General features: G+C 44.4%; 1 protein-coding gene across 1 annotated transcript; it reads left to right on the plus strand.

The window, feature by feature from the left end:
- Positions 1-592: 592 nt before the first annotated feature.
- On the plus strand, positions 593-8,627 carry VIM (vimentin). Its single transcript, XM_081553628.1, has 9 exons — positions 593-1,306; positions 1,915-1,975; positions 4,586-4,681; positions 4,768-4,929; positions 5,427-5,552; positions 6,096-6,316; positions 6,755-6,798; positions 7,332-7,417; positions 8,258-8,627. The coding sequence occupies exons 1-9, from the start codon at positions 744-746 to the stop codon at positions 8,297-8,299; spliced, it is 1,401 nt and encodes a 466-aa protein (XP_081409754.1). The 5' UTR covers positions 593-743; the 3' UTR covers positions 8,300-8,627.
- The last annotated feature ends 1,174 nt before the right edge of the window (positions 8,628-9,801 follow it).

Raw genomic sequence — 9,801 nt, forward strand, 5'->3', positions numbered from 1 at the left:
ATCGGATCCCCTTTCGAAGCAGGCTGTGCACACACTCCTGCGCGGGGCCCAAGCCCTGCGTCCAGAGCTGTGCGCGCCCCCACCTCGCGCTCCAATCTCAGGCCCTCTTTGTTTCTTTCTCCACGCCTCCAGATCTGCGAGATCCTGCACTCCCCCTCTTCCTGCTCCTTGGCCCGCGGGGTTCCGCACCCACCCTCTCCCAATAAAGTGCAGCTCAGTTGCGGTGCGCCCCTCCCACCCGCGCGCCTCCTCCTACATCTCTTTGGCGCGGAGCCCGGGACCCCTCTGGTTCAGTCCTGGCGGGTTCCCCCACCACCACTGCACGACCTCTCCTTTATCAGCACCCAGAGGTGAGTAGAGCTCGGGCCACCATCAGGAAAGCCCCTGAAAGTCCCAGCCCAGCTAAGAAGTAACGGAACTGTGCTCAGTCCCTGTTGGGGAAGATGGGGGAGGAGGACGGTTCCGGGGCGCCCCCGCCCCAACCCCCCGCCCAGCCTTCCCCATTGGCTGGCGCATTCCGACGCCGGGATGGCAGTGGGAGGGAACCCTCTTACCTAACGCGCTTATAAAAACTGCGCCCAGCGCGGGGTCCGGTCCTCTGCCATTCTCGCTCCGGGGTCCCCGCGCTAGAGACGCAGCAGCACTCCCTCTGCCCACACCCACCGCGCCCTCGCGCTCGCCTCTCCTCCCGGAGCCAGTCCGTGCTACCGCAGCCGCCCAGTCCACCGCCACCCTCTGCAGCCATGTCCACCAGGTCCGTGTCCTCGTCCTCCTACCGCAGGATGTTCGGCGGCCCCGGCACAGCTAGCCGGCCGAGCTCCACCCGGAGCTACGTGACCACGTCCACCCGCACCTACAGCCTGGGCAGCGCGCTGCGCCCCACCACCAGCCGCACCCTCTACACTTCGTCCCCGGGTGGTGTGTACGCCACGCGCTCCTCGGCCGTGCGCCTGCGGAGCGGCGTGCCCGGCGTGCGGCTGCTGCAGGACTCGGTGGACTTCTCGTTGGCCGACGCCATCAACACCGAGTTCAAGAACACGCGCACCAACGAGAAGGTGGAGCTGCAGGAGCTCAATGACCGCTTCGCCAACTACATCGACAAGGTGCGCTTCCTGGAGCAGCAGAACAAGATCCTGCTGGCCGAGCTCGAGCAGCTCAAGGGCCAGGGCAAGTCGCGCCTGGGGGATCTCTACGAGGAGGAGATGCGAGAGCTGCGCCGGCAGGTGGACCAGCTCACCAACGACAAGGCCCGCGTCGAGGTGGAGCGCGACAACCTGACCGAAGACATCATGAGGCTCCGGGAGAAGTAAGGCGGCCCCCACGCGGGGCTGAGGGAGGGATGAAGTGGATACCGGAGCTGCTACGCCCTTGAGGATGTGGCCCGGGCGGCGGCTGCCGGGGGGACGGCGGGAGAGCAGGGTTTTGGCTTAAGCGGCGCGGCCCCGCCCTGAAGCAGGATCTTGCAAGTTATCATTTCCCCTGTACCCCCACTCATTGCCCAAGAACGCACGTTTCAAGTTGCAGACTTTTTACCACTGTATACTCTAAGGCCCTAGAAAAGGATGAACGCTATTTCCTCAAACTTTGAGAAAGTTTCTTGGCCCCCTCTGGCGGGGTGCCAGCCAACGGGCCGTGGAGGGAGCGAGACAAAGGGATTGTAGAGTCTCTTTCGCGGTGGGGTGGTGGCGGGCGTCTCGCAGGTCGGGGTGGCCACAGTGATTGCTTTTCCACGCAGAGGCCAAGATCCCGCTAAAACTTGCCTAGGACAGCAGGTCTAACAGCCGCGGTCGCTGGTTGAGCGCGGAGGTGGCGCAGCAACTCTTGGTGTCTGCGCCACGACTGGGTGTTTGGGTGTGGTCGCCCCGCCCCTGGCGGTTTCCTGGTTCCCCTGTGGTTAATCTGAAACTGTTTCAGGTTGCAGGAGGAGATGCTTCAGAGGGAGGAAGCCGAAAGCACTCTGCAGTCTTTCAGACAGGTTGGTAGATTCCGTTCCCCCTCGAAGCCACCGGACGCCACCCGCCCACCCAACCCACGGGCAATTCTAAAAGTTCCTTAACCCCAGTCTAAATCATACAAAACTTCTCGTCTGCGCGCCAAGCCCCCTAGTGGCAGAGAGACCGCAGTTCTGGATAAAAGCCTTTGAATGATTAAACCGTTCCATAGGACATGGTCTTTAACTTTTTAAAATTTGTTTCAAGATCCTTTTTCCAAGAAATAATTTTTTCCGTTTCATGTTTGCAACACGTTGATATTTTGATTTTGAAGAGTTACAGTTTGATTTAGGTTGCGGTTTTGCCAAAGCCAAATTGGCTACCCTTTACAAGGCCACAGAAAGCACAATTCTGCCCTGTAGTTTTAGATGTGAAATGGATTGGAGGATAGGACACTTAGTGTAACTGAACTTCAGCCAGAAATTTTCTTTTCTTCCTGGCAAGTTCTGTTGTGGCCCCGAAGTTAGACAGAAGTATCGCTATGCACAACAAATTTGTGATCTAATAAGGATGAAAAGGAGCCATCTGTCCCCTTGGCTGAAAGGTATTAATGGTTTCTACGGGCTTCACTATGGAATGTAGATACAGACATTCTGGCAAGTGTGATGGCCCTGGTCAGAAAGAATAGGAGTCTTTGTGTTCCTGGAGACGCTTTGCAACAGGCTACATTCTTATTGAATATGTAATGATGCAAGCACTGTTCTAAATGGACACAAGTATTTGCTAACATCCCGTTATCTAATATCTGGCCCAGACTGGAAGTATGTGATGTGAAAAGTTCTTAAAGCTGCAGTCCTACCTCACATTTGGAAAGGCCTTCCTTTTTTGAATCCTTGTATTCTTCAGCATTTTCTCCATAGAGAATAAATCTGAAAATGAAGGATAGGATTTTAAGAAAAATGGTTTTCTTGCTCCAAAGATAGATGGCCTTCAGGGATTTTTAACTTAAAGTTGGGTCCCAAAGAAGAATAGTTGCCAGCAGTTTTATTCTCCTGAACACTCACTGGGACTGGCTCTAAAAGCTCCCTCAGGCAAATAGTCTAGAATACATTTTGAAGCAGAAATGCTTTTACCAAGTTAAACACAGAAATGTGTGGTTTATTTCAGTCATCGAGCATTTCTGATCATCATGTCTGTAATGTTTTCTTCCCCGGTAGTAACTTCATATAAAACAATATTAGTATAAATTGTTCCTCCTATTGAGGGATTAGATAAAACCACTCATATTCACTTCAAAGAAGTATAATAAAACATAGAACTTTTGAAAATTGAGAATAGTAAATTGTCTTTTGTAGGGATTAACAACAAGCAAAAATGATTTTTTCCCCAAGACTGACCATTTTGTTATCACCCCTTCCTCATTTACTTTTCCATGAAGGTGGAAGAAACAGGTCAACATTTTGAGACTAACCTAGACTCCATATATAACTTCTTACAAGATATGTGAAGTGCAGGTCGCTCAGTCATGTCTGACTCTTTGCGACCCCATGGACTATACAGTCCATGGAATTCTCCAGGCCAGAATACTGGAATGGGTAGCCTTTCCCTTCTCCAGAGGGTGTTCCCGACCCAGGAATTGAACCCAGGTCTTCCGCATTGCAGGCAGACTCTACCAGCTGAGACACAAGGGAAGCCCGCTTACAAGATAAGAGGTATAAAAATCCTCAAGACATTCCCTGAGGGGAAATAAAATCTCTCCACCAGTTTACACATGGTGGAAACATAGGAGGAGACTAGAGCAGTAAAAATTTTATATGTAGTTAACAGTATGTACATGTTGATTAGTCATTCTGAAACAGGCTAAGGAACTCAGCTGACACAGTGCTAAGTGAAAAAGATGTAGACACACCCTTGTAGAATGAGATAAGGGACTTTCAGGAGAAAAATCTACCAGAGAAAAGCAAAGCAAATTCAGTTCAGGGTTACACTTCTTTTTCTTTATTTGGCTGAACTACATTTTTGCCAGTGTATATCCTGAATTGGAGTAAAGATCTAGCCTTGTAACTTGAATGTCAAATGACTTGCTCGGGATTCTGAGAAAAAACTTCAGAAGATTTGAGAAGACAAAAAGAGAACTTAGGTATTACATGCTGAAACTTCAGGAGCACAGATTTCTGTTCTGCGTGTTCTCATGTACACATGGAGGTGTGAAATCTGATCAGCTCCTATTATTCTATCAATATTATTCCATAATGTTACCCCTGCCTCAAAAAAATTTAAAATCCTGTGACATTGATTTTCTAGATTTTAAAAAAGTAATGAAAACTTCACTGATACAATACGGCTTCAATAATGATTGATTGCAGCCTGCCATGTTGGCATACACTTATTTATTTTTAAATTTTCATTGGTCATCTTGAGTACAACTCAGTGGATCACAATTCAAATTTGTTAATGAAGAGAAGAAAACATAGTATATTGGAGCCCTGGGTGATTTACAAACTTATTTAAAGGTTATAAAATTTGTCAATGCCCTTTTCGTAGTAAAGAGGCTAAGTTTGTCTTGTTCATTTAAAATGAATAAATGGGATAAGCCACAGACTTTATAGCATCTTCCTCCATGTCCTGTTTTTTTTTTTCTCTTTTCCAAACAGGATGTTGACAACGCCTCTTTGGCACGTCTTGACCTGGAGCGTAAAGTGGAATCCTTGCAAGAAGAGATTGCCTTTTTGAAGAAACTGCATGATGAGGTAAGAAGAGTCACTGTTTGTGAACGACTGGGGGTGAAGCTGCTCCCGTACTTGGCATGGCTGACCTTCTGTCTTTCTTTCCTCAGGAAATCCAGGAGCTTCAGGCCCAGATTCAAGAACAGCACGTCCAAATCGATATGGATGTTTCCAAGCCTGACCTCACGGCTGCCCTGCGTGATGTCCGTCAGCAGTATGAGAGTGTGGCCGCCAAGAACCTTCAGGAGGCTGAGGAATGGTACAAGTCCAAGGTACAAACAAGCCAGTGTGGCCAGAACAAATGGAAACCATTCTGTTTGCTGTACCTGTCTGTGGTTCCTAAGTACCTTTTAGCTCTCTAGTTTAGCTGGCTTTTTTTCTTGTTCAAGTTTTATTTCTTGCTGCACTCTCCACCTTTCCCCATCCTTTCCCACTGCCATCTGTCACCCTACTTTCAGGTAACCCCCAAACCATGCTCTTGACCTCCACCCTCTGCAAATGAGGGCAGCAGAGTGAATTTCTGCTTGAAAATCTCAACATCCGCCTTACACCTCATTTTCTCTGATTTTCAAAACAGAAATTTAAAAGAATCCTGGAAGATGTTGAGTTTGGAACTTTGAGTGTAAAATTTGGTTGGCATCGTGCCTTATTTACTTATTTGTTTGTTCACCATCTTTCAGCTTTCTCATTTATCCAGGGCACGTAGAGTCTTAGAGGATTTGTGGATGAGGCCCGTGGCTGACCTGGGTTTCTGCTTTCTCCCTGACAGTTTGCTGACCTCTCTGAAGCTGCTAACCGCAACAATGACGCCCTGCGCCAGGCCAAGCAGGAGTCGAATGAGTACCGTCGGCAGGTGCAGTCTCTCACCTGCGAGGTGGATGCGCTCAAAGGGACTGTGAGTATCACACTTCATGAAGAGAAGGCAGATCACCAGCTTGCAGCTATTCAGGTGGCCAATCTAAGGGTGCTATTGGAAGAAAACTTTGTTCAAAGGGAGAAAAATTGGCATTTTAATCCAAAGAAAATGATTCATTCAGATTGATTCAAAAAGAACTTGGAAATCCCAAGGTTTTAATTTACCTGTCTTATTGTTACCACTAGGAAGGAACCTGGTACATTATTTTCCACCAAAAGTTGGAATTTTCCCATTTGCTACGAGGGGAAATGATTGCAGATAGTTTGGAAATGATTGGGGTTGTTGTTGTTTACAACAGGCACTCAGTTGTTTTCAACTCTTTGTGGCCCCGTTTGGGCTTTCCCAGGCAAGAACACTGGAGTGGGTTGCCATTTCCTTCTCCAAAGGATCTTCCCAACCCAGGGATCAAACCTGAGTCTCCTGCATTGGCAGGCAGATTCTTGACCGCTGAGGTTGGGGGAATAGCTGTTTTTGTTTGTTTCTGGGAAATAACACCAGCCGCCTTTCTCATCTTTCCTGCAGAACGAGTCCCTGGAACGCCAGATGCGTGAAATGGAAGAGAACTTCTCTGTGGAAGCTGCTAACTACCAAGACACTATTGGCCGCCTGCAGGATGAGATTCAGAACATGAAGGAAGAGATGGCTCGTCACCTGCGTGAATACCAAGATCTGCTGAATGTCAAGATGGCGCTCGACATCGAGATCGCCACCTACAGGAAGCTGCTGGAAGGAGAGGAGAGCAGGTAGGGAACAGGAATCCTGGGAGTGAATTCCTAGCTGCCCTGGGCTGGGTATTGTGCCCCTCATTTTCCACGCACCATTCATTTCATCTTCAGAACCTTTCTTCAAGATAGCTCCTGACCACTTTTTACAGATGAGAAATCTTCAGTTCAGAGAGACGGAGTTCCTTGTCCTAGTTAGTTAACCACCCAAACTGGGATGTGAACCTACAGTTGATTCTGTGAAAACCAGTAGTCATGCTGCAGTACTTCCAGTCACTTGTAGGAAACGCTGGAGTAAAATATTTAAATGTACTAATAAGACCAATCATGGGTTAATGCTTCTAAAGCAAATCCATCACCAATGAATTATAAGCATAAATTTTCTTAATTGATGAAAATAAGAACTATATAAATTTTTTTCTCGTTGTTTACGAAAAATGTGACTTTTTCTTTTTATAGGATTTCTCTGCCTCTTCCAAACTTTTCTTCCCTGAACCTGAGGGGTAAGCATTTGATTATCCTTTATGAAAATTTTTATTTATTTATTTATTTGACTGATCTCTGTGGCATGCAGGATCTTAGTTCCCCAGCTAGGGATTGAACTTGGGCTTCCTGCAGTGGAAGCATGGAGTCCTAACCACTGGACTGCCAGGGAATTACCTATGAAACATTTTAGCAGCTTGCAGCCATTCTGCTTATAAAACACTCATTTTTAAAATTGAAAAATGCCATAAAGAGAGAATTCTCTAGGACAGCCATAATTTTCAAACAAATACTGTTTTATATTCTGTACTTCCAGTTAAATTGAAACTCTATTTTTCTTCCTCTTGATGGAGTAAACACTAAAACAGTCCATCCTATCCTGATATCTCAGTAACATTAGCCCCTGGGCTTGAAAACAGGTGATAATCTCTTAGAATTATTTTGGGAATAGTGCCTTAAACAATCATGAACAAAAACCATAAATTTTTGGACAAAATTGTTTCTTTTTAGAAATTTCATTTTTACTCATTGTGGACTTATTTTCTTTATTCAGAAACCAATCTGGATTCACTCCCTCTGGTTGACACCCATTCAAAAAGGACACTTCTGATTAAGACGGTGGAAACCAGAGATGGACAGGTTGGTATCTTTAAATCAAAAAGAAGTAATCTCAGGCCAGCATTGATAAGCCTTTAAATCCATAACTCTGTGTCAGATACAGCTAGCTAATTTGGGAGGTTTCAGTTTCAATCATGCCTCCTAAAAGGAGATTAGTACCTCTTCCAGCCAGTACCCACATCCAACTAATTATTTGGCTCCTAGATGCGAAGGTAAGATAATAGTCTGCCTTTGTCCAAAATTAGTGATTTACTTTGGTGCTTAATTTGAAACAGAAGTACCGTTTCCTTAAGTTACTTCCTAAACTAGATTCATGAGACTATGTCATAAATTCATATCGACTATGTCAATATTAGGAATGTTTTGATCCTGCACATAGGGCCTTCCCTGGACACTCCTAGACCCTGTCATGGTGTGATACAAAGGCATGGCATATGACTAAGTAGTTTCTCATTACCTCTCTGTGCCAGGAAAGACATGGTCAAAATGTATTGTAATCTTCAAGTAATCTTCCCTTGCACATCAGATGTACTTGTTACACATTTTAGTATGCTTTAATTGTAAATTTTGCTGCTAATGATTATTGTGGCATTCTTCTTCACACACAGTATTTTCTTAAGTTTATTTTTTTAAGTCATAGCATCCTATCGGATACATATTTTGCCTATAGGTGAAGAGCATATTACATATGTCTCTATCCCCACTCTCTGTGAGCCTTTTCATACAGAACCAATGTAATCTTCCAATTTTCACAATAAATTATATCCATATCCTAGGATTTTTCTTTGACAGGCTTTATGGGATCATTTCTTGATTAGTATGTAGTATTATATTTGATTTGAGTTCTGTTTTTCTTAACAGGTTATCAACGAAACGTCCCAGCATCACGATGATCTGGAATAAAAACTGCACATACTCCATGCAGCAAAATATTACCAGCAAGAAGGAAAAAAAAAAATCCATATCTTAAAGAAACAGCTTTCAAGTGCCTTTCTGCAGTTTTTTCAGGAGCGCAAGATAGATTTGGAATAGGAATAAGCCCTAGTTCTTGAACCAACACCCGTAAAAGATTTAGAAAAAAGTTTACAACATAATCTAGTTTACCGAAGACGCCTTGTGCTAGAATACTTTTTAAAATTTTAAAAAGTATTTTTGAGTACCATTAAAACTGCTTTTTTCCATCAAGTATCTGACCAACTTGTTTCTGCTTCAATAAATCTTTGGAAAACTGTTGGTATCTTACTTATTTGATAATAACTAAATAATTCACTAAATTTCATGAGAATATTTATGTTTTGGTTAAGTATTTTTTGGTCTTATTGGTCAAACTGCCACAAAATCAAGGTTAGGTTAACTTGAGAAATTCAACTTTATGCTTGAAACAGTTCTAAATTTGGTCATTTTAGGTAGACTTTGCTTCTTAGCAGTTCAGTTGCTTTTTAAACTTACAAATAGATGTTATAAAATAACTCGCAATGACACTAGGTCTTTTCATAAAATGAGTTCAGCTAGGTGCATATCCATGTATGATCCCAGTTCTAACAAACAGACATCCTAAAACGAAAAACCTGACTAAAACGAAAACTGCGTTTTGGTATGTGCAGCATGAGGGGCACAAACGCTAGGGGTTAAAGCATAGACAACAGCCAGGATGTAAGGGCTGCATCTTCTATTAGAAACATAGAAATGGAACAAATTCATTTAGTTTCAACACCAGAAACTACCCAGTTTTTCTGTGTGTATATCTATATGTGATACCTAAATGTATATATCTGCATGCGTGCATGAGCTCAGTCATGTCCGACTCTTTGTGACTCCATGGACTCGAGCCTGCCAGGCTCCTCTGTCCATTGGATTTCCCAGGCAAGAATACTGGAGTGGATGGCCATTTCCTACTCCAGAGGATCTTCTTGACCCAGGGATGGAACTACGTGTCCTTGCATTGGCTAGAAGATTCTTCCCACTGAGTTACTTGGGAAACCCAAATGTATTAATAAAACATATATCAACTTACAGATATGTTTAAAGACTTGTGCTTGAGGAACTGATGTTAGACACAGAATAAAGGAAAATTCTTACCTGTTCCTTGGGCGATAAAATTAACGTGGTAGAATGATGCTAATCTCTAATCAGCTTTCAAAATCTGGAGCAATGAGAATGAACTGCTATGGTCATGAAAAGGTTCCTATAGGTCACACAATGTGAGCAGAGTTTAAGAAGAGGGATAAAGTTTAGATAAAAAGAGGGAGGGTTTGGCCTGGAGGCAATATGAGTTCTAATGGCAATATGAGTTCCATTGTGTGTTCTAGAGGAAAATTTCCTCTGGGTAAGAAGTTCCTAGACTTCTTTTAAGTCCCAAGTTCCTATATTACTATGATTCCCTCTCCTCCAGGAATGCTGTGGTA

Source organism: Giraffa tippelskirchi, chromosome 13 (genome assembly GCF_054371585.1).
Source record: "Giraffa tippelskirchi isolate mGirTip1 chromosome 13, T2T-mGirTip1v1.2.pri, whole genome shotgun sequence".
In the NCBI taxonomy this organism is placed as follows: domain Eukaryota; kingdom Metazoa; phylum Chordata; class Mammalia; order Artiodactyla; family Giraffidae; genus Giraffa; species Giraffa tippelskirchi.

Bases quoted from the DNA above. Each gene is read 5' to 3' on its own strand.
- VIM (XM_081553628.1), top strand. From the start codon at position 744: ATGTCCACCAGGTCCGTGTCCTCGTCCTCCTACCGCAGGATGTTCGGC. The intron at 4,682-4,767 runs GTAAGAAGAGTC...TTCTTTCCTCAG, and splicing joins TGAAGAAACTGCATGATGAG to GAAATCCAGGAGCTTCAGGC. The intron at 4,930-5,426 runs GTACAAACAAGC...TCTCCCTGACAG, and splicing joins AGGAATGGTACAAGTCCAAG to TTTGCTGACCTCTCTGAAGC.